Below are 13,316 nucleotides of genomic sequence, written 5' to 3'. Positions count from 1 at the left end.
AGGACAGATGTACTAACAGAAGACAAAACTGAGCACAGTTATACAGAGATAATGAAGAGAAAAATCCAGTCACACTTCATGCCAACTTACTGACTCAATTGTTTAGTGAGTGGATCCAAAGATGAAGGATTTATTACTCACATCCCATTGAAAGCTTCAATCAGAAAATTGCAGAGAATATTAAAGCAAGAAATATCAAATTATTTTCTAAGATTCCAGTATAAACAAAACTAAATCCTTATTTTTTTTATCTCATGCTGTGCTCATTTCACAGGGTGAAAGAACACACAGAGAACAGAAAAAATGAGAAATACCTCACTTACTGATGCAGTGCTTGAAAGCCACATCCCTGGTTCATTCCTGGTGCTGTGGACAGCAATGAAGTTAAAACACTTAACATCACCTCAGTTTTGATTACCACAAAAGTAAGGGTTTAATATATCAACTAATCAAAGAGGAGCATTAAGTGGAGGCTATATTCATTAAATATTCTGTAGACAAAAAACCCAAACACCCCCAAACCCATGGATATAAAAATAAAATATATTCTATATTTTTAGAGATATGGTCTTACTGTTTTTGCAATACCATAAGCCATCAATATTTGCAAAAAGCAGTATTATCATTTAAGTTGCAGTCTACATAGATGCTGTACCATTAGCATATTTTAAAAGTCCAAGTGCAATATTATAAACCACAGAGCACACACACAACACACACACACAAAATAATTCAGTATGTATCATAAGAAAGTATCCCTTTGCCATTTTTTCTCTGAGCTTTTTTTCTAAAAATGTAAGTGGATTTTCTGGATGAACAATAAGTACACCACAGAGCAGCACTGCAAAAAGAAGCTGCAAATTAATTCCTTGTATTTACAGCAAAGTATCACCTAGTTCTGAAGCTGTTAAAATAAGCAACAGTTTACCAGAATCTTTTAAAGTAATGCAAAATAGAGGCATTTTGCAGTACTTTACTTCTTATCAGTTCCCTTTCATTCAATTTTTAAAGGTAATATTGCATGTATCAGCATAATTCCATTGGCAGACTTCTGAGTTTAGGATAGTAAAATAAGTAGCATTTCTTTAGCAATTCCTACAAAGAATTTCATTGCTTTTAATATGCATTAAAAAAAAGAATGTATATAAGATTGGATAATTTTATTTACTTAATAAGAAACGGAATCTAAAGCAAGTTTAATACTATGAGGTAAAGAATATGTTGAATGGACAAAAATTGATCCTGTAACTAACACAGAAAACAAAATGCAGCTAAAAAATATGTGCTTTTCAGGATTGTTTTCTTATACAATTTTACATTATCTTTTAGTAACAATGCACAATAACCAATGAACCATTTTTTCTCATTTGTCCTTTAGCTATCTTTAGCTATCAGCTAAAGGACATGGATCATTTACTTTTGGACTTTCAGCTCACATGCAGCAAGAACATTCAAAGTATAATGTGTATGGGCAAATTGCAATTATTTAAGTAAATATTTATTGGAAATGATAAAAAGCTCTTGTGCCTGGTAAAAGTGTCAAAACATGGCATGCAATATTACTCTCCTTTCAAGATATGGCCTCTTGCTTTTATTAAATTAACGGGGAGCTTGTGCTTGAATCCTTTTCAGGAAGCATGGTGAGAGGACAAAGAAAAAGAGGAAGGCTCTAAATCAAACCCATGCTGTGGACAAAGAGCAAAAGCCATGCATGGCACAGAGGCAAAAAAGGCAAGTTGCCTGGCAAGTTGCCCCATGGCCTGCAGAGGCAGAGAGCAGGGCAGGCAGGTGGAGGGAACAGCCCAACAGGCCATCCATGCTCTAATCAGTCCATGTGAAGGGACAGACAGACAATAATGTAAATTGGAAGGGATCTCTGAAGGCAGCTGAACAGAGGCTGTTGGGATGCCCCATTATTGGAAGTGGTCAGAGTCAGGCTGGACAGTATTTTGAGCAAGCCGATCAAGTGAAAGAAAGTTGTTCCTGCTCATGGCAGGGTGGCTGTACTAAATGTTCTTTGAAGGTTCCTTCCGACCCAAACTCTTCTGTGTTTCCATGAATCTCAGTCAAGACCAATATGAAAAGGTGAAGACAAAATTAAAGGCCATTGTCTTCAGTTTATACATCTCAATATTTACAACACTAGTCAACACACCAATTCAACCTTAGCATCTTTTCAATCCTCTTCCCAGAAATGTAATTTGCAAGGTGTGGCTGATTGTTGACTATGTTAAAAAAATAGAAATGCATCACTTATCATTGTAATTCATGGCATGCAATGTTTTAAATAATAAACACCTAAATGGTTTTTTACCACGAATTTTCCTATGGGCAGATTCCCAAAGCCATTCCCAACATTGGTAGGCTACTCCCTCTGCTGGATAAGCCAGTATGTGACTGCCATATTTTATTTCAAGTTTGTGTCATAGATTGTTTGCCTTTCCCCCCACCCCTTTTTCAAAGAAACAGACAACTTCTTCTCCTTTGGGTGTTTTGAAAGTTCTCCAACACAAGAAATCCAGTCTATCCAGTGATATACTGGAATGCAATGTCTCTGTTTAACATTTGAGAATATTAATTAAATAAGGAAGAAATTGTAACACTTTGTCTTGCAATCCTCATTCAAGTACTCTTGAATAATCCTTGGTCTAGGTGCAAAACAGGAAACAATTGTGTCAATTATGCCAAGCAATCACAAGTCCATCCCCAATATCTTCACCCTTTCTTCTTAATACTTTAGCCATTTACCCTTCATGGCAAAATTAATTTGGGTCCTAGGGCAGAAAAATCTTAGGCCAGCTCTTCATCCATATTTACTTCTAACATTGTAAGAATACAGCTACCAACTACAGTGAAGTTGTCACCCACAAGAGTGTTTGCAGCATTACAGTTTTTGCCTGACTTTTAATGAATACTGTTTAAAAGTAAATCTGGATGAGAACAGACAGAAATCAGACAGGAAGGAAATTCTCAGATCCAGCAGGGAATCCTAAATTATCTGGACAAGATTACTTGGACTTCAGCTTGTTTGGATCATGCCCAAACCACAACCTCATCATAAAAAGACTTAAGTAAATGTCCATTTTATAACTCTACATCCTTAACTTTGAGACTATGTGTATAAATGTTCAAAGGTCTCAGCTTTGATGTTCCTTAATAAAAGGATCAGTATCATCTCATTTATCTTCACACCAAGCATCCTGTAAGTTCATAAAGAAATTAAAATATAAGAAAATTAAATAAGAAAAATGGCTAGATATCAGCAAGTAACATCCAAGAAAGAAGAAAAACATAGGATAAAAATATCTTACACAGGGTAATTTTTAACTGGTTCTTTTTAAAACAGTCTTCCTTTAATCTTATCCTTAATTCTTTCATTTTTAGTCCATTAACTTAATTTCACTGCTGCTATAATGCTGTTATAGCTATAATGCTATAACTTTTGCTTGGAAATGTAGATATAGCTGTTTTTTAAAGTGCTGAATCAAGAAAGACACCTCATGGTGGTACATCTTATATTTTGGGGTTTTGTGCTTAGAAAGCAAAGAATGACCTAGAGACAGACTCCCAGGATAAGTACTCAGTCTACATGGCAGCACTGCTCTGTAATTATTGTAATTGGCTCAAGATTCCTTTATTCGTATTTCTATGGAAATCCTAGCTGTAATAGCCAATTGCAAATGGGGTCTATTTTGGCAGCTTAAACATATCAGGATATCTCTTAAACTTGCATTTGTGCATTGTGCCTTTTTTTTTTTTTTTTTTTGTTTGAAGGAAACTGAAAAACAGCTGCTGCAGATTTGGTAACAAGCAGAGGTGAATATGACAAACAGGGAGGAAAAGATAGAAACACAGAGAATCACAAAATTGTTGCAAATTCTAAGGGCAAACCTACCAACCCTGTTCCCCCCACAGTCCTTCACGCTGTGCCAGTTTTACTCTCTGGAATTTTATGATTCTCGTGCCAACAAGAATACCTAATCCAATATCTGAAGCACAATCCAGTGTCATCTTTACGACTGACAGGCAGTTAGAAAACATAGATTGCAGCTCCTGCACTCATGAGGAAGGAATTACCTGGCTGGAATCTAGAGGTTCTTCTGTAATTAACACAGAACTTAAACGTAACAGGGAAAGTGCCAATGCAGTTCACCAGGTTCGTCTTCATTTAAATCCTCTTTTTAACATAGATTATAAAGCAGAATTGCTTTGTTCCATCTTGTTACTGTTCCTAAAGTTTTCATAAATCATTTGAAGCATGCTAGCGACAAAACGAGCAGAACACAATCATGCCCCAGGCAGCGGAGAGCAGTGGGAGGGATGTGAGATGCCCCGGCCAGCGCTGAGGGGCGCAACGAGCCGGGCCCAGGGCTCTGCTGAGGGCCGAGGGGGAGCCTCCGTGGGGGAGGGTGGCGGTGGCTCCTTGCCACAGATGTTAACAGGGGAGTTTGTGGTCCCACCGGCTCCAGTGGGACCAGGCTGCGACCGCCTGGACACCCAGGGGGTGGCGGAGGGCCAGGGGCGGCAGAGACGGCGGTCCCGCACTTTGGGGATGATGTGCCTGTCCCCGCCAGGGCGGCCATGGCGCAGGAGCGCCCTTCCCGCCGGCGGGCGGCCTCCCAAGGGGCAGCGTGTTTGGGAACGCGCTGCGGGACCAGGCCGGCCCGGAGCGCGGGTGATTCCCTCCTGTAGAACAGAAACCGCAGCGCATCGCTATCACGGAGCGCCGGAGCCTCTCCCGCGCCTGCACACGGAGCTGTGCGCTCGGCATCCCCGCGGCACCTCGGGCGCAGCCCCCACGGCCGAGCCCCGAGGGAAGGGCAGAGCCGCGGCTGAGCCGCGCCGGATGGGGCGGTGGCTTCCGCGGGCCACGCAGCCGCGGCCGGGCCGATGTGGGAGCCGCGGGGCGCGGCGGTGAGGGCGGCGGCGGCGGCGGCCCTGCTGCTCGGGGCCGGCGCCTGCTACTGCCTGTGGCGGCTGGCGGCGGGCGGGCGGCGGGGGCGGCGAGCAGCGGCCGAGCGGGGCCCGCCGGCAGGTGAGGGCCGGGGCAGGGCGGGCCTCGGCCCTGCGGAGTGCGGCGGGGCCGGGGGAGGCTCCGCGGGGCCCTGCAGCGCGGCTCGGGGCCCGGAGGTGGCTCTGCGCCCTGACAGAGGCGGTGCCACAGCCCGAGTCCTGGCCCTCCATAGGCGTGTGGCAACCTGGGGCACTCTGGAGTGTGGTTTATTTTTAGAAAACCTATTTTTTTTTTATTAGTTCCCCAAAGCGTACGTCTGATCAGTGTGTTTACTTATGTTATTGCAGTTATTTGTGTTCCCCCTATAATTCAAAGCTAAGCGGGATGTGTTTAGACGAGGATGAAAAACGATTTTATGTTTGAAGTGAGCTATTGAATCATCATAATTAACTTTGATCTCTTTTTTTTTTTTTAAACCCTGAAAGAATACTATGGTGTTTGCCTAGCCAAATGCTGATGTAGAGCTGTGGAATTTAAAGCCCTCTTAGCTTCTCAGAAGTCATCTCGAGTAAGCTGTGACTAGTCCAGCAGTCACAGATCAGGTTTCATGGCTCTTCAGCTGGCTAAATAGTTGTGCCTCCAACCTGGCTGAAATGGCCTTTGATAACATTTGTTGCCCTTTTATAAAGGTCAGGTACTCCATTACATCATCCTGACTCAGAAGCAGCCTTCCTCCGTGTTTTGAGTGATGCCATGATCAGCAGAGTTCCTAACATCGTGGCTGTTACTTTGTCAAAGGATCTCAGCATACTACCAAAGTGCCATTATTGTAATTTCTGGAAGTAGTAGTCTGTAAACTGGAAGTTTTGTTTCCTACAGCGCCCAGACAGATTTTCACATTTCATTTTGGGACACAAAAAAAATCCCCAAACCATGTTTGGTGAATATTCCTAATAATTTTGCAGAGGAAATTTGCTATTGGTTAACCAGGAAGTAACTCACTGCAACCTCTAATTGTGTGTTCCTTTTATTCTCCACCTTCAAAAGAGGTAATTAGAGGACTCAGAAAAAGGATGGAAATCTTAGTGTCATAAAAGAGTCCTTTTACCATGACATGATTGGGCACAACATTAGAACAATATGTCCTACAACTGAGAGCTAAATTTCAGCTTTGTAAAAATCATTAAGTAGCAACTAAGTGAAATGTCTCAAACTTAGTATCAAGTATTTAATTTCTAAATGTTGACAGACAGCAGTCCTCCAGTGTCAACCCATACCATGGATGTGGATGCTCTACAGAAACTTATTCATTTGCTCCAGGCCACAGATGATCCATTAATTCAAGAGCAAGCTTTAATCACTCTCAGCAACAGTGCTGCCTTCTCTGTAAATCAAGTGAGTATTGTTCTGTAGAAAACAACAGTGTCCAATGCCAGCCAGTCTGGCAGAGGAGAGCTGCTGTTTTGCTAAAGAGTGACACAGGACTGAAAGCTAGGACAGCTTGTGCTCTAAAATCTATTTAATGTCTTGCCTTAATTTCTGCTGGCTCAAATAATATAATTCATCAGCTTCACAGAATTTATTGAATTATAATATTTGGACCACTTAAAGTCCTGAACTTCAAAAGTGCTGTAAATGTATCTTTTGTTTGCTTACAATTATGTAATGTTAATGAAAGGGTTGAATACTGGGTTAAATACTTTCTGGTTCAGATCTAAAGTTTAGTGAGATAAACTGTATTTTTTGCCCCTCACAAAGTTGTGTGCTGTTTGCACATTTAGCAATTTTTCAACTATCGAGGCATCTCCAAATCATTGGGACATAGAATGCAGAAAAACTTTGAGCTGGATGCCAATTTTGATGCCTTTTTAACAGTTTAACCTCCAAGGTCCCACCCTTTTTGCTACTTATGATTGCCATCTATTCTGGCTTCTCAAAATGGCTTTCTTAATATAAATCTCTTAGAATGCAACTGAAGCATAAAGCTCATTAGACCATTTATTTTTTTTTTAAGAGCAGTATTTTTTTTTAAAAAGACAGTTACAGTCTAAGTGAGAAAGATTAAAAACAGTAATAAAAACAAGTGTAATGGAAAAAGTTTCAGAACTTCTAATAATATGAAGCTACATCTTGAAATTCTGTCCTCTTCAGGCAGGACTTTTAGGTACTGCAGTCTGGCTCAGTTGTTCTATTAACTCATTATCAAGTAATTTCCTTTTATTCTTTATAATGTAAAACGCTTTAAGCATGCTTTGCAGACCAGATTTTAAAAGCAAAGGTGATGTACTGTTGTCAAATAATAGCAACTAATACTTCTGTTCCAAAGCAGGACCCTTCTTAGTTTCAGTAAAGCAATACAGCAGTATCTGCTAACACTTTCTTTAAACAGAGCAGTCAATTCTGAATTCTTCATTCACATACTTCATTTTTGTCAATATGGAGACATTGAGGGAATGCTTCAGCATTTTAATTGAATTTTTAAAAATCCTATGAAATATCTTCTATATTTCAGGATGTAATCCGAAATTTGGATGGTCTTTCTGTTATTGGAGGGATGCTCTCCAACTGCGTTCCCAAAGTTAAGGAAAAAGTACTAAATGCACTTAATAATTTGAGTATGAATATTAAAAATCAGGAAGAGATACAGGTAAGATCCTCAATGGGAAAAACCAAAGTAACCAAGGCAAAGAGATAGTATAGGTCCTTCAGCATATTTGTTAAATACAAGCCAGGATGCCAAAATGCTTTGATGATAGATATACAAGTCAGCAGATCTGGATGACTGAAAGGGTAACTCAGAAATGCATTGCTTCACTGGCATTTACTTTTAAAATAAAAGAGGAACCTATGCAGTTTGTGTTCAGCTTTCACAAAATGCTATTAAAGGGAGATTGTTCTGCCAAGATCATAGCAAAATTATGGGAGGTAAGATGATTTCCAAACATGCCTAGAACATCACCAGTGGCTGTTTAACAGAATGGATTGCAGATTGAACTTGCCAGGACTCCTTAGGTGTAGAAGAAGGAAAGAGGAATTGAGCCCATGGGTTTGTACAAGAGCAATTTTTCAGGTGATACTTTCATCTTAAAAGAAAAGCATGTGTAAATTATAGTAAGTTCCACTGGTAAATACAGTACATTCTATGCATATGAAAGGACTAAACATCAAGAAAAAAGAAATCTATCTGATTAATCAATAGATCAAGAAGTGTCCAAGTGGTGAGCTGCGGCAGATTTGAAGACTTACTAGTTAGTTTCAGTAGCTTGAGAAAAAGGTAGTGTGACTGCATGTGGTATTTGCAGCACCTTAGCAATAGGCAGTTTTTATTAAGTAGTGCTTGTCAATATTTGTCTAGGTGTATAAGTAGAAAATAACTCCTTTGGTAAGGGTAAATTACTTTTTTCCTCAGTTAGGACTCCAAGATTCATTGTATATTGCCATCCAGAAGAAAAATTGGTAAAAATAGTAGTTAATGTCAGTTGTTATTACTGTTCCTGCAGTGTGCTCCAGTAAATGCACCACATGGCTGGGAGAAAGGATTTCATTTCAAAGCTTGTCCTTAGCTTGTTCTCAATATTTAAGATGTTAGTTATTTATAAGTGATTTTTTAAACAACTCCCTAAGGCAGCTGTGTCACTTCTGAGATGGAGGCAAAGCAATTTAAGTTTTCAGAGCAAGTTATGTTTCAGGAAGATTAGTGAGCATAATGCTGCATGGTCTGCTTCTATCATGCCACTAAAATGTTTGAAATATTCAGAACAAAAAAGTATTTGTTTCCAAGAACCTTCACCATTCAGCCAGCAATGTTCAGGAAGCAGTTATGTTATTGTAGCTAGGCCATTGATACTATTTGTGACAGAAAATATGCTTTTATTAAGAACTATTCTCTCTTTATTTCCTCCCCCCTTTCCCCAGGTATTTATTACACAAGTTTGTGGGACTGTTGAGTCAGCTCCCCTGAACTCTGATGTGCAGCTAGCTGGACTCAGGCTGTTGACAAATATGTCTGTTACCAGTGACTACCACCAAAAGATGATAAACTCTATTCCATGCTTTCTTCATTTGCTTTCAGAAGGAACTGAAAGGACACAGGTACTGGGTAGTGTTATTTTTACAAGCTGTTTTATGAAGCTGCTTTGCTTGCCTTGTTTCTTAACATTTTGGTAAAATGGTTTAAACTGTGCTAAGAAAAACCAAATATTCATTAATGATAACAGATTTTATGCACTAAAATATGGATCTGTATTAGTTTCACAATATAAATTCAAAAATGGGGGAGGGAAGGGAATCTTGGTAGTGGAGCCATCAGGCTACAGCTCTGCCAAAGCAGTGCAGGGTGCCTTTACCATTGCAACTCCAGAATTCTCTTCTGCTTTAAACATTGCTACTGCATCACAGAGCAAGGAGAACCTGCATGGGAAAGGCTTCACTGATGCATGAATCTCTGTAGGGAAACATGCCAAGCAGTGATCCTAAGCTATGGACTTTAGTTCTGTTGTGCTTATGACACCTCTGGTAACCTTAATGACTGCAAGTGGAAATCCTGCTTATTTGTGACTTGTTGTAATACTGAAATGAGCTTCAGTGAGGGACCAAACTCAGCTTTATTCAAGATGTTGTGGTACCATCAGTGTACGTGGTTGCTTTATCAGATCAAAACCAGTTTTCCAAAAAACTCATTTCCACTAAACACCTATTGTACTTAAGTACAGGAAGTAATATGGCCTTTTCCTAGTGTTAAAAGACTAGCATCACAAGGTCCAAGAAAGCACAAAGGTGTATTTGTATATGCTTTGGATCATTTTAAATGCAGTACTTAAACATCTTTGTATTGTAAACATATTCTGCATTTGGCCTAGGACTCGTTTATGGGTCTTGCCTTATTTTGATGTTTAAGTCAATCTGAATTTGCTTCTAACATGTCTATACCTTGGTTTTCCCTATACCAAAATGCTCAAGGTATTGGTTTAACCCATTTTGCCTTTTCCTCCCCAAGTCAACTTTGACATTATTGACACCCATTAAAGCTTTACTTACTGTTTTGGAGCTTTTAAATGAACTTGAACATTCCTCACTTCAGATTCAAGTTTTGAAAGTACTTGTGAACTTATCTGCAAACCCAGCCATGACACGACATCTTCTCAGAGCTCAAGTAAGTTTCTTGCTTCTTCATTTTATTTTTGGCATATATATATGTGTACCAGTTAAAATATTACATGCACTAGAAGAATTTTAATGTATCAGAAATACAAATGCAATTCCAGAATAAATTCTAGACACTGCTTGGCTAAAATCAGTAAGTGCACATTCTTTTACAGGTGGCTTTATTCCAGAGAGTAGTGTAATACAGATACTGTACTAAGAGAGGGAGATGCACAGGGACTTGGAGACAGTTGGTTGTACTTCTTGTGCAACATTCCAAATAATCTTGTACTTCTTGTGCAACATTCCAAATAATCAATAACTTGCAGAAGCTTGTTCTAACCTTCCCTTTCCACCAAAGGGGTAATATCATGAATTTCAGTTTGTGTTATGTAAAAGGAACCCAAACCTTTATCTTCAGACACACAGTCAGTGTAAAGATTGAAAACTATCAAATACAACTGGTACTGTAAGTGATCCTTCTCAACTGCTGTTTCTATAGCCAATGTACTGGGCCAAACCCAACAAGTTCCACTGGAATCCCCACCCCTTTATTCAAATGCAGCCATAAAACTGTTGCCTCTCAGTGCTCTTTCCCTGTGCATTTACTTATTTCTTCATGGAGAAATTTGTGTGACATTTGCTGTGTTGGCCTTGGCACACAGGTTTCTTTTAGTTTCAATTCCTCACAAAGTCAGGGGCTGGAATGGTGCTGCATCCTCATCCCCATCCCCAAAGTAACTTTCTTAAAACGTGCAGTGGCATTTATTTGTGAGCTACCTGCCATGAGCAAAGCTAGTCTAGATAATGCTGTCTTTTCATTATTCAAATGAGGTTAGCATAGCTAAATATTCAATTCTCTGTTAGGTGTATCATTTTTCATTTATCAGATATGCTAACAAAAATATTCAGGGCAAAATCAACGTGGCTGAGAAGGAAAGGAGACCCTCTCTTCCAAATGGGAATTTTCCAGACAGCCACATTTTGGAGATTGAAAATACAAAGTATTTATTGACCCATTGATGCAGAGGCCAGTCTTTTCTAGAGAGAAAATATGCACACTGTGCAAGTTTCTGACAGGAGCTCACAGTGCACTGGGATTTCATACAATTTCTGTATGAAATGGTTTAGGTGCACATTTTTTTCCATTTTCTTAAGTGTGATTTAGTTCCATGTACTTACTGATGGTGATTAAGCATGGACTATTTCTTCAATATCCTAGGTGCCATCATTGGTGTTATTTTTTGACAACTGTGTAAACAGAGATATTCTGGTTCGAGCCCTGGCGTTTGCAGCAAACTTGAAAAAGAACATGAAGGACGAAGAAGGCACCAAGACTGAGGAATACAGTGAAGACTCAATTTTCTTCACACTCTGCAGGGACTCTGCCCCATTCACTCAGAGACTGGCATCTTTGCTGCATCACCCTGACACAGAAGTGAAAGAACAAGTTGTGAGAATATTAACACAATAGTGTTGTTTTCTTAAAACAGACTGACCTAACGAAAATATCTAATCTTGGCAATTCTTTGCTAAGAAAGCCTGCAACAAGTAAACAATACAACAATGATGGAGGAAAAAAAAAAGCCCTAAATACTATCAGATATTTTTTACAAGCAAGAGAAAAGCAATAGCTTAATTATTACTGATAAACCACTGCACAGTTGCTACATTTATGCAAGGGGGGCAAACAGTTTAAAACTTGAAAACATTTATATGTAAAATGAACATTTTAAATGGAAGTGAATGAAAATGTCCTTTGCAATATCAAAGACTTTTTTTTTTACTTCAAGTATTTACAGCTGTTGAATAAATATCTCCTTAGAATTGTGCATTAAAGATGTAGTAATTGGAGATTAGGCATTTATATTTTATTAGTCTACCTATGAAAATGGTACAGCTGAATCTTACAAAATAATATTAAATAAAAACAATACCAATCTATCATTGGCTTCCTACAGAATTAGTATCTTCAATGAAAGCTGCATACTAAAGTCACCAAACCTAGGTTTTTTCATCATACCTGTATGGAATTTATTCTTAAACTCCATTTTTGTATGCTTAGTATATTCACTCCATTTAGCCAAACTGCAGTGCAATTAACCACAACTGTGAAAGGTTTCTACACTTGAACAAAAATTGAAAGGATTTTATATTGCTTTAAAATTGTCACTTTAGGGAAAGCAGACATATATTTTAAAAGTATTTTATTAGGAGTCAAGGATTATCTGCAATTGCAATTCAGCATTCTCATTCTTATTTAAAAAAAGTCTACAGGAGCAGTATCATACACATTTTTACAAAAGCTTCCAATTCTGTAGCAGCCTTTGGGCTTCCTTTCCTTGGATATCTTTACTCCTTTTTTTTTCCTGCAATTACAGCATCACTGGAATGAGTGCTTCTGCAGAATTAGCCCACATAAAGTTTTAGTCATCAACCCAGCATTACTTCAAAATGAAGTGGAATCCATACAAACATCACTGTAAAAGAACCTGAACAGAGTTTCCTTGATGATCAGAAAACATACTAGAAAATACTTCTAAAACCAAACTACTAAAAAACTTCCACTACAGCAAAACTAAAAAAGGTGTCAGATGTAAAGACTAGGAAAGTTTTCCACTTTGTTCCATTTTTAAGAGAACTGTATCACCTAAACTGTTACCAAGTGCTTTATCTTTCTAATTTAGCATCCTCACTGCTCTGAGAAAACATTATCATCTTCTCTTTCTGTACTACAATAGATACTTTTTTTCAGAAGGTCACTTTGCAAATAGCTAGAACTGCAAGAAAAATATGACCTTGAAACTGTGACACACCCATGCCCTGATCAATACAGGGGTAAAGCTACACATATCTAATTTATCCACGTAGGTAGTTTTAACTCACCAGGAATAGAGTTAAGGCAGAAATAGAAGTTGGCATGATTCCCAGTCAGAAACTTGACAATTGGCTGCATTGACAGTGAACTTCCTTTTCTTCTTCCCACTGCTCCTAAAACACTGCACAGTTTGTAATAAGCAAGTTACATTACAGTCACTTAATGTTTTGCAACTTTTTGTAGATTTGATGTTTTCTGCAACTGAATTTGACTAAGAAAAGACTATGCCAAACACTAAGAATTTATGCACTCCCCTCTCCTGACAAGACATTAGGACCAGTCTGTTCTAGGTATAGCTGATACGTGGTTTCTTAAGCTCAACAACAGAGATGTCTAGATGTC

The 13,316-nt window shown here is 38.9% G+C and overlaps 2 protein-coding genes across 5 annotated transcripts in view; one reads left to right on the top strand and one right to left on the bottom strand.

Annotated features, from left to right (window-relative positions):
• Nucleotides 1-872, bottom strand: part of FBXL13 (F-box and leucine rich repeat protein 13) — a gene marked incomplete at its 5' end in the record, with an annotated part of 59,036 nt that extends 58,164 nt beyond the window's left edge. The window contains 1 exon segment of the mRNA XM_071422050.1: nt 765-872. Within this exon segment, the coding sequence (XP_071278151.1) occupies nt 765-872 (108 nt within the window).
• Nucleotides 873-4,309: 3,437 nt separating this feature from the next.
• ARMC10 (armadillo repeat containing 10) lies at nt 4,310-12,040 on the top strand. Of its 4 annotated transcripts, none has more exons than XM_071423971.1 (6): nt 4,310-4,675; nt 6,204-6,349; nt 7,467-7,601; nt 8,870-9,046; nt 10,035-10,106; nt 11,319-12,040. In XM_071423971.1, exons 1-6 carry the CDS (start codon nt 4,582-4,584, stop codon nt 11,568-11,570), a joined length of 876 nt encoding a protein of 291 aa, XP_071280072.1. In that variant the 5' UTR covers nt 4,310-4,581; the 3' UTR covers nt 11,571-12,040. The 4 variants fall into 4 exon arrangements, with proteins under 4 accessions (XP_071280072.1, XP_071280074.1, XP_071280071.1 ...); XM_071423973.1 differs by lacking the exon at nt 4,310-4,675 and adding an exon at nt 4,687-5,035 and having other exon boundaries at nt 6,208-6,349; XM_071423970.1 differs by lacking the exon at nt 4,310-4,675 and adding an exon at nt 4,767-5,035.
• Nucleotides 12,041-13,316: the final 1,276 nt, after the last annotated feature.

The sequence above is a fragment of the Agelaius tricolor genome, unplaced genomic scaffold, assembly GCF_023055355.1.
Source record: "Agelaius tricolor isolate 1412-34295 unplaced genomic scaffold, bAgeTri1.0.p SCAF_3, whole genome shotgun sequence".
Lineage (NCBI taxonomy): Eukaryota > Metazoa > Chordata > Aves > Passeriformes > Icteridae > Agelaius > Agelaius tricolor.
Note: the sequence above shows the minus strand (reverse complement) of the source record. Positions and strands in the feature narration are given on the sequence as shown.